Here is a 15190-nt window from a genome sequence, read left to right as displayed (position 1 = left end):
GCAAGCCTTTCCTAAATGGAAAGGCTTGTGTCAAACTGTGAGGCCAAAGTAGATGAATGACACTTGTACAACCTACACGTTTCTGTAAATGTGCTTTGAGTGTTAAGAAGTTAGATATACTTGGAAAATACTGTATATTGCAATATATATATATATATATATATATATATATATATATATATATTAGGAAAAAATATCTGCTGCACTTTTAAATATAAGGCAATGCCATGTGCCACCACCCCTATGATCTCATCAAAAACTGAAAGTGTGGAAGCTTTGCAAAAGTACTATTGATAGCAAAGTTGCTGGATTGTATTTGATTTCCTCCTTTTCTTAGGTCTACCTACTGAATGCATTTTTATTTTTTTGCCTAATTTAATACATATTGCTCATATTTCCCGACTCCAAGCTTTTCATTGTCTTCACTTCCTATTCATCATTGGGCAATCCGTCATCCAGCCCCCCCCTCAGGAGCCTGTTGAGGTCTGTGCCTAAATACACTCAACCTGGTTCCTGCTGCTTAACTACCAACTTGCCGCTCTGTTGCCATAGATACGTGCTGGCACTGGCGAGGACTTGTGGAAGCTTGCAGAGGGAAATTTTTAGATTTACAGGCTGCCACCTGGATAAAGAGTTAAAATTATTATTAAAATAAATAAATAAATAAACAGCTTACCTTGTTTGTGTAAGTTCAGCTTTCCAAAATTGCCTAACACAAAACCAGTGTAGCCCTTTTAATTGCAAGCCGATGGGAATAAAACTGAGTTGATGCACTGCTCTGGGTTGTTTACAACATGCTGCAACCACATAGAAGCATCCCAGTGAGATATTAATGCAGTACACCTGGGCAGGAAACACACTGCCTTTAGCTTTGAAACATTTAAGTCAAAATGAGTTTTTAGCCTACATAAGTACACAGCTAAGGGTAAGAGAGTTCATTCACTTAAATATTCAAATTCATTCCTTTTTTTAAAAGATAGTAAAATGAAGTAATGCTATCAATTTTTTTAATGTTGAGTTTGAGGCACAACATGCAAAGTATAGACTAAAATCCAAAATATTAATCCCAAGTGATAGTGAAGTTCAAGGGAAGCACAATAGAGGTGAAATCCAAAAACAGGCAAAGTATCAAACAGAGGGAGAGCTTTAGGAACTAGAAAAAAGAGAGTGCCATGAAAGAAACCGAGGACTTGGCTGTGGAAAGTTTGAGTGTGAAGGGTAACAAGAGAATCTAGCAAAGAACAAATGAAAGCAGGGGAACAGATACACGCTCAGTGATGATCTTATCGACCACAGGCATGGCAGAAAGGCGATAAAGAAAAAAAAGTACCAGATGAAGAGGAATAATATTGCATACTTCTATACTTATGCTTGTAAATTGTGAGTGCATAGGTTTTTCTTCTTCAGTGGTCATCATCTTAGCTATGGGACCAGCCACCAAAAAGGTTTCAGCCATTAGATGAAGTTTGTCCCCATTAAGAAAATATTAGCTAGCTAATGCTAGCTAGCTAACATTGACACTTTTTTCAGGCATTTCAAGTTGAACTAAATAAGACGTGCTGAGGGGTTGATTAAAATTTAATGATGCAAAATGTCATTTACAAAACCTTGAAGCGTATGACTGGAAGTGGGCTTTCAGAAGTGAGAAATACTAACTGGTTACATCATAAAACAGAAAATAGGGATAAAGAAGCTAAAGCGTGATAGCCAAGAGGTTTGTTTGCTGTCTCTCACACTGCCATTTTCAGATGAAATGCAAAAAGAAAGTATTGTTTGTAAGTCCCGCTTTAAGCAAAGGTTAAAAAAGTCTTAATCAGCTGGAGCTGTGTTTGATTGACAGCAGCTGGCATGCTGCAGCTCAGGTAAAAGCCAAGGTCAGTATAGCATACAAGCCATGGGGACAGGGATTTGTTAGAATTTGTTTGAAGGTACATTTAAGTGTTCTTACTTCTATAGTATTCAAAGTGGAAACAGCAGCTCACTTTTCCCAGCTGTGTGTTTTATTGACTCCTCGTTGAATAAAAAGGAGACTGTGAGAATAAAAGCTAATGTATATCATTGTTCAGCGTCTTAGGTCGCCACAGCAGATCATCTGTCTCCATTTCACCTTCACCCTTGCGTCCTCTTCTGTTACGCCAACTCTCTGCATGCCCTCCTCTCTGTGGTCTTCGTCATTTCCTTCTGCAGTCCCTTACTCACGCCTCCACACTCCTACCTTTGCTTTTCTCTTGCTGCTCCCGACCATGCTGGACCCCTCTCCTCTTCCTTTGTCTTTGCCCAGAGGTAGCACAGTTTCCATCGGGACCTCCGATGGCGGTGGTTGTTAACCTAGGCTCTGATCATTCTGGTAAGAAAATGTCATTCTTGATGATCTACATATTTTATTTGGCACTCGGGGTCCTGCCTCCCAGTGGTTGGTTGTGTATCATTGTTCAAAGGTGGTAGAGCTGCAGGTTTTTGTTGTGAGGATGCACAAGAATAGAAATGAGCATATCAGAAGGACAGCTCAGGCTGAGCGGTTTGGAGACAAAGTTAGAGATCCAAGGCTGAAATGTTTTGGACAAGTGCAAAGGATCCATATTCAGCATCCTTGGACAGAGGATGTTCATAGCATACCAATGAAACATGTTGTCAAGCCAAATCGGGACATCGTAAGCATTCCAAGTTAAGGTACTTGCATACCCGCTCAAAGTAAAAAGCAGAACATGTTATTAAGAATGTAATTTAATGTCAGCTGGCCTTTAAAACGAGTGAGAAATATTTCATAAGAGCAGTGAAAGTACAGAAATCTAAGATCACAGTGTCTGAAAGTTCACAGTCTTTTATTTCTCTCAGTTTGGAGACCACAAAACCTCCTCATCCTAGGCCACCAGTGGATTTTCCTTCCATCCTCTTTTTCTTTTTAAAAAAGCTGTCTGGCTGTTGTAGTAGTTTTACTTTTTAAAAAGAACCAAAAACGTACTCTTCAGACACCATTTTCACAGCATCTATGCAGTAAGAATCTCTCCTCCTCACCTTAAATTATTGACAAAGAGACGTGCTTGGACATTTATTAGTCCAATCCACACAGGTATCCTCTAAGTCCTAAGCAAATAGTGTACCTCTAATTAACTCATTGTATCTGACTGAATGATCAACTGACAGGCGAACAGTGGCTCACAGTCTTTTTAAAAGCACGTGTGTGTGTGTGTGTGCGTGCACGCATGTGTGTCTGCCTATGGACAGCTTCCTCTGTGGTATTGATTGTCCTGGTTCCTCGCCGACAAACTGTTGCTAATCCCACACACAGCAGGATGGGAAATTGGATGGGCACTATCGGGCCTCTTTGGAGCTGACTTAAAGATTCTCGCTTCACATAAACACACACACGCACATTGGTTTACAAGTGTGTACGGACACACTCAGGAGTTGATGTTGGCACACAGCATGCATCAGTTCTGCCCGCACGCTGTGACCCAATATGGAGTGTGACCAGCTGTCCATGTCTGGATTCTGCCTGTTTTCGGTGCTGAGATTTGAGTGCATCTGGGTTTGCTTGAGTGTATGACATGCCTTTCCTCAGAAATATTTGACAGCCACACACCAGCCTCGTTCTGCTGCTGACAGTACAGTTCCCCCCCCCGTGCGTCTCCGTGCCAAGATAGCTCGGCCACCACAATTTCAAGCTTACAGCAGAGTCCCGGTCATCTGTCATGATCTCCTGGCCTGCCTGCTCTCAGCCCGGCTTTTTAACTAATGAGAGGATTTGTAGAGTCATTCTTTGACTTTCAGGACTCAGTGATTTAGTCTGAATTAAGCACCTGCCAAAGCTGCTCCTGCAGATAATAGAAATTTTTTAAAAATGACATGTTCTAAAGAATAAAACTCATACCCTTGAATAAAATATTATTGGTTTGATTTTACCTTGGAACCTTAATTGGGTGTCATCCTGCACTGTCTCTCTCCTGCTCTCTCTGTGTGTCATGTCTCACTCTGCTGTGAGGTATCTAGTTAAAGTGAAAATGCCAAAAAAGAGAGAAGTGAAAGGCAAATCTGTTGGAAGAAATACTTTTCTTGACCATTTATACGGTTGTCTTTGTCATATCTCTGCTTGCATGCACAACATTGAGCTTTGTTTGTGATAAATGCAACTTTTGAAAGGAGGAATCGAACAAGTTATGCAGAGAATTTAGAAAGATAATTTGGCACTCGTTGATCCAAAGTACTCATGTGAGTTATGCAACTAACAGATGTCCTATAGGAAGAGGCTAAAAATATGGCCACATTTTTCAGCTTTAACCTCCTGAACAGCTGAAGTCGCACTACATAACTTTGGTTAAAGAAATGGTAAAATGGCCTGTATTTGTATAACGCTTTACTTAGAACAGATAGAGGCGAGGCTGCTGGACACTGGCGCTACCGGGCCCTCTGACCACCACCAGTAGGCAACGGGCGAAGTGTCTTGCCCAAGGACACAACGACCGAGACTGTCAGAGCCGGGGCTCGAACCAGCAACCTTCCGATTACAAGACGAACTGCCAACTCTTGTGCCACGATCGCCCCGAAGGGTGTCAGCTCTATTTACTTTATATAAGACAAAAAAAGCATTAGGGATTTTGGGTTTATTGCACAAGGCCAAAAGGAAGGTTAAATGCTATTAAAAAAACATAAAAACTGAAATGTCATATTTTTCACTGAATATATATTGCATGACATTGCCAGATGCACAGACCTCATTATCCTTATCTAAGTCAAAATTTAGTGATAAAATCACTATTTGCCAACATAGAAGTGTTTTTTTTTTCTAATCAGAAACTGATACTGATGATGATACCAGGAAATATGTGTTTTACTTGATTGCAGAGAGGACTAGTGTGATTTTGCAACATGTTAAGGATAATTTTACACGTTTAAACATAGAGACACATAAACAGACACATAATCAGCCTTATGACACATTCTTTCCAACATACACACCTCCACGCACGCAAACGATGTTCTAAAATAAAGGGGAAAAGATTAAGGGTAAGCTAATCTATAAAAATGTGTTTTCCATGTAGAGCTTTTTAGGTCTGTTAATACTATATCACTGGAATCCAGTGAAGGGATGCAAGAATAGGTGTGACATGTGAACGCCGGCTAGTTTTTGTTAGCAGCTTTGTGCTGCGTTCTGCACTAACTGGAGGACAGAGAGATGCGCATGAAAAGTGAGTTACAATAACCAAGGCGGGGAAAATTGAAGTGTGTACTAAAAGTTCCAGATGACTGAATGACAGTAAAGGTTTGCTGTTTGCTATATTTCTGAGGTGAAATGAAGGTTTAGCTTAGGAAGCATCATAGCCTGCAAATGGAAGATGTTATCTTCCTTAAATGCACAACAATAGTAGTTGAGAGTTGAGCAAGAAAAAGAAGATGCAAAACCAAGTAAAACAAAGTGCTGAAGGTCTCAGAGTAGAGAACAATGACAGGTAAAGTCTGATAAGAGGAAAGACAAAAGTAGAAGAGGTAGAGCGTGCAGACGTGACAATGGCTTGATGCGTTTTCAAGAGTCTCAACTTGATGACGCACTCAAATATTCATGCTTCCTCTCAACGAAACAAAAACCCCGACAGCTGCCGGCTCGAGTGGCCCGCATGCAACCCATAAAGAGGATTCGGTCATTTTTTTGTGTAATTTTTTTTTATGTTACAGACTGGAGGACAAACATTATAAAATCACAAAATAAAATATGGGCAAATGATCAAAAGGTTCTTTTTTTTTTTCCTTTTGCATCATGGTGTAGTCGAAACAACCAGCCCTAAAGCTTGAAACACATCCAGCTTCACTGAATCTAGTCTACTGCAGACTGCACTGAATGTTTCCACCTGTTTCATCAACATTATTTTAGTTGGCAGTAGCGAGAGGCCGGTTGACTCCACTGTATTGTAATGACAAACATGGGCACTATTTGCATTTGCCTAATTAGTTACCGGCTGTAGTGAGAGGGATAATTGATTGCAGGGCAATATGGTTGATTTGCAACTCAACCAAGCTAATAATTTGTTATTGATTGAAGCATTAGTGAGGAAAACACTACAGAGATATGTAACCCAGCCAAAGTGCTGCAGAAAGTTGATGCTCTCAGTTTTTAATCTACTTTAATAACATTACACTCCGCTAAGCTAACATCGTAAGGAGTGCGGGGTTGGGAGATGATGAACTGCTGGTTTCAGCGCCGCACTGTAGACTCATATGTTATAACTGGAAGAGATTACATTTACCGGGGAAGCAGGAGTGTCTCTGTGTGTGTGTGCATTTGGAAACATCCGCGTGTAAGTCTGCCAAAGTCTGTTTGCATAAGACGTAATTCAGAGGAAGCGAGAGAAACCATTAATGTGCTGAAATGCATCACATGTGCAGTAAACATGCCAGGATGTCAGGTGTATGCAAGGATCAAAGTTGTGCAAACATTTTCTGAAAGTCGCAGATTTTAAGTGAACTCGATGCTGCTTCACTAACTGCTGGAACCTTCTGCCTCATTGAACAGTCCACAATTGGGTTCAATTTTCCTGTTTTAATCAGCCATCAAATAAACTTTAGAGGTTTAATTGCACATTTTAAATAATTATCTCGAGGGTCAGAGGTGGGGTACCTCTTTAAGAAGGCTCGTTCTGGCTAGATTTTCCCCACTCTGAGTCTTTCTAACCTCTAACTCTATTCATTTATTTCCTGCATATCACTCAGCTTTCTAGCTCATCTTTCCAGCCACCCTCTATTTGTCTGTTTCTTTTGTTTTTCAGCCCACAATGATGTCCTTTCTATCAAAATGTTTTTCCTTTGCACAGTTTTTTTCAGTCTCTTTCTGTTTTCCTGTGCTTCATTCAGGAAAGCCCTCAGGAATAGAAAGTCTGTGAGAGAGAGAGGGAAAAAAACCGATTTTGAAGTGACTCAGAGAGAGCTTCGTTCCTTTGAAGCCAGGTGTAGAAATGTTGCATTGAGGTGCTGAAGTCATTTCTTCTCTTCTCCAGCTGTATCCCGGAGGCCCAGCTTGACAGCTAGAGGAGAGGTCATCACCATGACTGCGTCCTCACAGGACTCCGCCCCCTCGTCTATGGCTGGCCTCTTCCTACTCCTTCTCCTCCCGGCTGTTTTCACGCAGAACTCCGCTGTCCCAACGACCCCGACCCCATCCTCGTTGGACCCCCTGACCCATCCGGAGTGCACAAAGAAAGAACATCCAAAGGTTTCCATCAGAGGTCGGTGATCACCTCCAACCGCACATTTTGTATCAGTCAGTGCTGTACTTGCTGTGCTGCTTCTACATGGACACATTTTGCTGGGACAATGCAGTTTGTGGCTTTTGTAAAATTAGCATTTTCATTCAGCTTCCCGGTAATTTGATATCTTGCTTTTTCTTCTGTGACAGCTTATTTTCAAATTTGAGATTTATTACCGTTTCCTTTTTTAACAAAAGAATTTGAAATAAGGGAAACATGAAAGGATAGGCTGTGAAAGCAGTCAAGTGTCAAGCTGCTGCTACTGACTTATTTAGTCAAAAAGAGAGAAAAAAACCACCATGCTTCACTTTAGTGTCAGCTCCAGCTTTATTCAGACATAGTGGGTACATTTTTTTCTTTAGATGGGGGACACTCTGCTCTGAGCAATCATGCTGAAGTCCATCTTACTGTACTGCTGTCAACTTAGCAATTTGTCGATTGACTTAGATATACACATGGGAGAAAACAAAGGCCGATCCAGTTGAAATTTAGCCGAGCTATTCATCATGCACATCCCCTAAAGGTGAGGTGAGGGGTGCATATCATCCATGAGGAAAAGCAGTTGATGTAAAGATGTAATGGAAAAAAATAAAACTTGCTGTATTTGGTGTCAGGGTTAAGGTACATGAGCATTCAGAGAGCAACCATTAAACTTTTGGAAACTAAAGCTTTTTCCTAATTCCTAATGGAGCTGAATTGGTTCCTACAAGCTGTAAAAACTTGGCATTTTAAGTTAGATTCATACAGTGTGTGATTTTGCAAAAATCATTGCATTGTGTTGAAAAATAAAAGGTGTGTTGTGCAGCTCTCTTCATGCCCTTTCATCTAATATGTTACTCTATGGTTCCCTGAACTTTGACCTTGGGCGCTAACAATAAAAGTCAAGGTCAAGTAAACGATCCATAAAAAATTAAAAGAAAAAGTTTTTACAGATTTGGTGTGACCTTGACATTGATCTGATTTTGCTCAAATTAAATCAGCTCGAGCTGGTATTGATGTCTACCATCACCCAAAATTTGAAAACGATATGTTGAAAACTGCGGATGCTGGACTGACACACAGAAGCGACTATGTACCATTTTTCATTGGCCACAGCTCCTGCTTACTCAGTGTTGCCATGAGGTTCCTTTGGAGTTATAGGGAATTAGCATCTGAAGTAGAGTCAGATGTTACAGACATGGTTTTGAAACCAAACACAGCATGCATCCAGCGTTACAGTCTGATGTGTGCAAGTGTGGGAACAAATGAGAACTAGAGTCTGCATTTATCCCTAATTTTGCTTATGGTTTGAAATCTCCAATAACATTGATTTCACAAGCTTAAAGTTCAATGTAGCAAACTGTTGCTGTCAAGTTAAGGGGGACAGTTTGGCCCCAGGGAATTTTAAGTCAGCTATTTTTCATATCTGGAACCCTATTTGCCACTTTTCAATTTTCATAAATGTATCTTTGTGCCATCTGTAAATACAACCTCACAGTTTGGCGAGGTCAAAAGGCATCTATAAAGGAGCAGAAAGCAAAACGGGCCGAGATTAAAATGATAGTGTGGAATAATGGCGCCCGCTATCTTGCCCGTTCGTCTGTACAGTGGGCCAAGAAACGAGGTGTTCCTCACTGCGTGAAATGGAACAGAACAGTTTGGAGCGCAGAATCAAAGGTAAACACGCACAAAATTGCTGTGTTTATTTTTGAATAGGGCTGTTTGTGTTCCATCTGCCAAGAGTGGTGACTAGGATTGGAAAGCCCCCCAAAAATTGCTGGTGGGGATCGAGGACAGAAAGATTGGAGAGGTGGCCTGAAGGTGTTATGCTCTCAGCCTCCTCCAAAGCATGCATCCGTCTTTTTGGGGGGGGTTTTTGGACTGTGTCGTTCTCTAACAAGACTGTTTCTGTGCTTGTGTCCAGCTTATCAATGCTGCAGACCTGAATTCTGTCTATGGTTCTGAAGATTGACGTAAAGTGCCATTTGGTCCTTTATGCTGAACTTTCTGTGTGAGAGCAGTTTTAAGTTTGAAAACTGGAGCCTCCATTCTATTGGATTTCCAATCTATAGAAATGAAGAAATGGCTTTTTTCATTCCCCCACAAAACCAGACTCACACTATCTATATGCAAGGGCTTTTTCCCTGTCCTGCTTCACCCACCCGGCCTCCAGATGTCCAGATTAGCCTGAGCCCCGCCAGTGCTTCACTTCAAAGGCGTGCCACTTGAGAATGGCTCTCATGGCAGGGAGCTGCAGGGCCGTTGGCCTGTCAAAGCAGGCAGAGCGGGGCATTATGTGAAGGCAGCCTTATAGAAAAGGCCTGCACAATGAAAGTGCCAGCAAGAACCTGAGATTAGCCTCTGTGATTGATGAGCGTTTTATTGTAGCTTGCTGAAGCGCTGCATCAGTCACCTGGAGGAGACTGGCCAGTCTTTGCTATGGGCATGCACAAGTGTGTGCGCATGCTGTACAAGTGCATGCATCTATACTGACAAGTATTTATAGATATAGGTGTGTTTTTCTTGTGTTTTGGCTTCCTGTCTAAGTGAGTTTTAGATTTTCTATGTGCAGTCCAGTGACATTTTATCCTGGCAGCGCCGGTAAAGCATCGCATGTCCTCCGGTCCTCCACCTCTGGTTCCTCCGACCATAAACCTCCGTGGTATCCAATATTCATGTTTGTCATTGGCTATAAAATATTCTGTATTGTCTCTCTGCCCAAACAAACAAAACAGCAGTCTCTGTGTATCACACTGCACTCATCATTTTTCTCCATATGAAAAGGTTAGATGGAGTTACTTAAAGTCGAGGATAAAAGGTCATCTTATTCATTTATAAAGGACTAATGTTGACTTTCACTGTATGCACTTACCTTGGTTACCTGTTCAAACAGCATCAGCTCAAAACTATTAAATGATGTTTTCACGGTTCTTGTAATTGTTTTTAATGATTCTTTGTGTTTCGTTGTTGTCGTTCCGTCTGCTGCTGATTGTCTTCTTGTGGATATGTCTTGTTCTTGCTCTCTCTTGTAAATGAGATTACAAGGGATTACAGGAGATTTTAATGAGACTGAGTTAAAAAAAAAAAACCCCAAACGATTTATATAAATAAGTCCATCAACTCGAGCGTGTTATGTGGATTTAACACCAGCTGTATTCTGTATACTTGGAGGAGTAGCGGGACACTCATATTGATAAGAAACGTCTCTTAATAAAAAGATGTACTTGCAAAGAAAACTTAGTATCTGATAGATACGGAGAAAATTATCCTTGTTTATAGCCACTAAATCATTTTTACAGCTGCTTTATTTTAGCTTAGTTTGGTTGTGACAGCTGTGATAACAAAGAAGAAATCAATTTTTAAAAAGAAGTTGAGCACACATGCGGCGGTTGCGATGTCGGGGGAATCTACTATAAACACAGAAGATGCAGGAGACAGTAGACAAACTTCCACCGAGGTTTAGTATCAAACCTCGTGACCCACTTTACTTTGGTCTCAACAGCGTAGTATTTTTACCATCCGCTTGGACCCACCACAAACACACTACTGCATGTTTGTATCCCTGGTGCTCCAGAAGATGTGCCAGAAGAGTTGTTTTGTTTTTTTAGCCACACCACAGATCAGTGCAGAAATACAGCATTGGAATCACGTAACCTCCACCCACAGGCACACACTGTATGAGCCGCCAGCTCGTGATTTAGATGGATGATACTGGCTGAGAGCATGAGACTGCAGGTCTGATAAGAGCACGGGATAGGGGGCAGCAACTGGAACGCTCTGAATCTAGATATGGAATCTGCTTTAAGAATTTATTGAGACGTTATAGTTTATGTTATTAGGCTCAAAGAACTGTTCTAGGAGTTTATGTAAAGGGTCAACCTGGTTTGTGAGACGGATACCTGGGCTGTTCCTTCATCACACCGAGTGCAGCAGCGGTATCCATCAAAGCAACACAATGTTTCGCCAGGGACTATGTGCAGAAAAGTAATGCTTTATAATAAGACCTTTGTCTCCGGTCCCACTACGTCCGCCACGGAGAGTAGGAGGTTGTTTGTCTGATAGATTCGATTTCTTGACAGAGTGGGACGTCTGCTCGACTCAAATCACCGTAATGTTCCTCTAACAATAGAAAGAAAAACAGAAAACAGCCGACATCGCTGCTAATTTTCTATTCGATACCTTGCAAATCTCGTCTCCTGAATTTGCTTTTTATATCTCTTATCCCCAGATTGCCTGCACTGTTCTATCCACCATCACACTCCCCACCTCTCTCGTTTATTCTCCTCCTTTTCCCTCTCTCCGAGCTCCTCCTCTTAGACTCTCTTTTCTCTCCGACTCTCTATTCCCATCACCTTTTACTCTCTTTTTTTTCTCTCTCTATAATAGGCAGAAAATGCATTGCGCATCTTGTATCTCTTTCATTGTCTGGGTAATGGTGCTGTCGATGAGCTGTCGTATCGCCATCTGAAGGGCTCTTGAGGAGCACGAATGATGCTACTTTGAGCCATAATGGTTCACTTAAAAGAAAAAGTGCTCACCCTGAATTTATGTATGTATATATATATATATATGTGTGTGTAGGTATATATATTTATATATATATTTTATGTGGCATTCATGTTTCACTCATATCAGCCTCTGTTCCCCCAAACTCATTCACTGTGATTTCAGTGCATAGGTGTGTTTGCAGCTGTCAGTCAAGCAGCTGAATGAAGCTTGGTTTAGCATGCTGCTGAGGCGAGCAGCGCCTCCCTCACTAATGGCATGTCAGGATATCTGATGCCCAAAAGATTGCAATAGAAAACAGAGAATAGAAAACATTTAAAGGCTTTACTGCCACTTTCACCGAAAAAGCGGAAAGCAGCAGGAAAACTGCTCCCATTGCCTGTCTGTATCCATGCCGTCTCCTGTCTCCTCATGCCATAACCCCTTTCAGACTTGTGCCTTAATCCGTAAGAACACTGATAATTTTCAGCCTCTGCGTTGCAGTACAGTGTTGTAAAAGCTACAGTAGCGCGACAGCAATTTAAACCTGCCCTCACACCTTTAGATGCTACAGGAAGCTGAACCACTTCAACTCTCCAGTCAGCATCAATTACACTCTGTATAAACCACATGAAAAGTTATACGGCGATGTTTTGGCTCTCTCTGTCTGCATTAGTGGGAAGCCGGGTTCTTTATTTTATCTTGCATGTAATGGTGAAAACAATTAAAAGATCCAGCAGGCTGAGAAATTCTGCACGGATCTACAGCATGAAAAAAGGAGCACTTAAAAAGGACGTATATATAGTACAGACTTTATTCTGTGGGCTGACATTTTGGCAAGTGGCCTCTTTAGAGTTTTGGTACTTGGAAAAAATTGGAAAAAATTGTTGGAGAACCCCTGCCCTCACAATGGTCATTTATAAAGGTACTGACATAAACATCTATCCATCTGAAAAATAGGTTTCAAGTTCCATTACCGATGCAGCTGATGCATGCCCATGGAAACCCAGGAACAGTCTTCATCATTGACAGTATTATTCCCTCAACTCAGTGCTGCAGCAGCGCTACTCCGGTCTTTGTGCTAAAACATTGCATGAACACGTGAGCGCTATTCCGAACAGTTCTGTCATGTTCGAATGAAGCAGTTACAGAACATTTACATGGCAGATAGCTGCAGTTAATACCCAAAAGCTATTACTTTAACAAATGGATAGAGCCAACAGTTTAAGCGACATCCTGTGTGAATGCTCTTGTGTCACCCCTGATTTTTAAGGAGAAAAGAAAATAGTGTTTGCACACTCAATTACAGTACAGCTACAAAAAAAAGGCAAATGATCAAATCAGATTGAAGTAGGTTTGAAACCTTGCCTCTTTGAGGTCCAGTGAATTTCTGCGTGCTGTTATTCATTTTGCAGACACTTTTTTTCTTTCTTTTTTTTTTTTTTTTTTTGTTACCTCTGCTGACTCTCTTATCCTGTGCCAGTCTCAAATATAGCACAGAAAGTGTACAGACTCTCTTTTGCTGGTTATCGCGCCTACGTCTGCCTCTTTCACACTCTGTTTTTGAGAAAAATTGCTCACATTTCTGTCAGTTTTATAACACATTTGGAGCACAGCGGATTTGTCAGTAGCTGTGGATGTTGCCTCACCACTGGTTTTGTGAAAGGCAGACAGACATCTTTACCGGTCACTGACTGAGAGGCTATTAGCCTCCTGGCCCCAGCACCATTCCTCGTGTGGCTGCTCAGTCCCCGCTCTCTCCAGGCTCTTTCTCTGTTCTGCCCATAACCTGCAGACCCTTCTATCTGAGTTCAGTCAAGTGGGAGGAGGGAAGGGAAGGAAGGCGCATGAAGGGACAGAGGGAGAGTTGTGCTCCACTGAGGCACAACAGCCTCTCTCAAACTATCACCCTCTGCAAGTCAGCCACAGTGAAAATCAAAAGTTCTAATAGGAGAGATAGTGAAGAACAGGACAAGCAGGACGGGGTGGAGACTGGCATGCAAGGGAAGCTGAAAAGTGATATGAAGAAGACCCAACAAAACGTATTTCAGGGGATTTCAGCCTGATAAGGTTGAGTTGTGAAGCGATCTGGAGCTGCAGGGAGACTTTAACTCATTCACTGCTGAGCAAGACAAGATAATGTGTGGAAATGTGACATTTCCAATGCCGCTCATTCACAGTAGGTTTTCACAATTGTCAGCATTGCAAAATATATCCCGAATACTATACCGTGTGTGGTAATTGAGACTGGAGGTAATGCTTCATTCACAGAATCACCTGCCAGATGGCAGCAAGTCGTCATGTGGCCTGCTTCGTTAACAATATTGGATCAACCCCATTGCCCTGAAGATAACCATTTTTTAATATTGCCTCCTTTCGCTCGGTCTTATTCCCATTAGCAACACATTGTGTTTCCGAGATTCTCCCTCACCACCGCCAACCCCGCGTCTACCCACCCCCCTTACCCCCGCTGCCCGAAGGAAGATGATAGACAGCTACCTTTAGTATAATATTTGTCATTCATAGCTCATTAAACAGTGCAGCGCTTGAGGGAGGGAAATCAACTACATGCCTGATTATAACAGTGATGATAAAAAATGTGACACAGTGAGCGATTTTATCAGGTGAGCCGTTGCAGTCGCACCGGCAATGAAAAAAGCCAAAGTGAAGAACTGCAAGTTCACTGAAATACACGGGACTTCTCATTTTATTTCCATATGTCAGTGCATTTATAACACTGGTATTACACTCTTATTTTGTGTAATTACATGTGCTGCCTCTGTATGGATTGCATATTATATAACCTTCAGCTGTTCTGTAATTTATGACTGACATGGGCATCAATGAGACCTAACCTTCACCCAGTCATCACACAAGAAATATATAAAAACACCTGTTACAGCCTGACTGAAAGCTTCTGCTCATTACATAAAGTGATGCAGCTCTGTCTCTTTGTCAAACATATACATACACAGATATGGCTTCAGTCTGTCGTGTCAGTGAAAGTCACTTTTACATTTGCTGATATTGTGGAGAGGGGGAAAAAAAGAGTAGCTGTATAATGGAAGAGGGAGTTCTTCACATGAACAACCTGTCTGCTGTAGAAGTGCTAAAAGTGCAGCCTTCTCTCACCTCATTGCACTGTGCTAGCACTTCAGCTCATACCCCTCTGATTGGAACACTGATCCTTGGGTGCATCACCCTTTTGTCCCAGCTGCAAGTGCCCTTACTGGTCGGGCAGAGAAGCAGATGCCGGACTCATCCTGTGGCCAGGCACTGAGGGTGAAATCCAGCTGCTGTGTCACAGTGTTTTTGGCCCACACATAGCTAACAATCCATATCAGAGTAAAAACCGAGCCATGAGGTGGAAGGGACTGCCTGCAGAGCCGAAGAGACAGGATTGTTTAGAGGCACGGGTCTGAGGAAGGGTAGAAAAAAGAGGGGAAAAAATCTCTGTTGCATTACGGCTACAGTGGCCTCCGCAGCTCTTT

General features: G+C 41.9%; 1 protein-coding gene across 5 annotated transcripts in view; it reads left to right on the top strand.

The window, feature by feature from the left end:
* The window catches only part of sema5ba (sema domain, seven thrombospondin repeats (type 1 and type 1-like), transmembrane domain (TM) and short cytoplasmic domain, (semaphorin) 5Ba), a 174610-nt gene that overhangs the window by 62085 nt on the left and 97335 nt on the right, over positions 1-15190 (top strand). For all 5 annotated transcript variants that reach the window (XR_005608683.1, XM_039600236.1, XM_039600235.1 and 2 more), the window contains one exon: positions 6987-7214. Coding sequence is in view for 4 of the 5 variants with exons in the window: in XM_039600236.1 (XP_039456170.1) it covers positions 7034-7214 (181 nt within the window). In the remaining variant the exon portion in view is untranslated. The remainder of the gene's footprint in view (positions 1-6986; positions 7215-15190) is intronic.

This window comes from Oreochromis aureus, linkage group 16 (genome assembly GCF_013358895.1).
Source record: "Oreochromis aureus strain Israel breed Guangdong linkage group 16, ZZ_aureus, whole genome shotgun sequence".
NCBI classification, from domain to species: Eukaryota; Metazoa; Chordata; class Actinopteri; order Cichliformes; family Cichlidae; genus Oreochromis; species Oreochromis aureus.
This window is presented reverse-complemented; position numbering and strand designations above follow the sequence as displayed.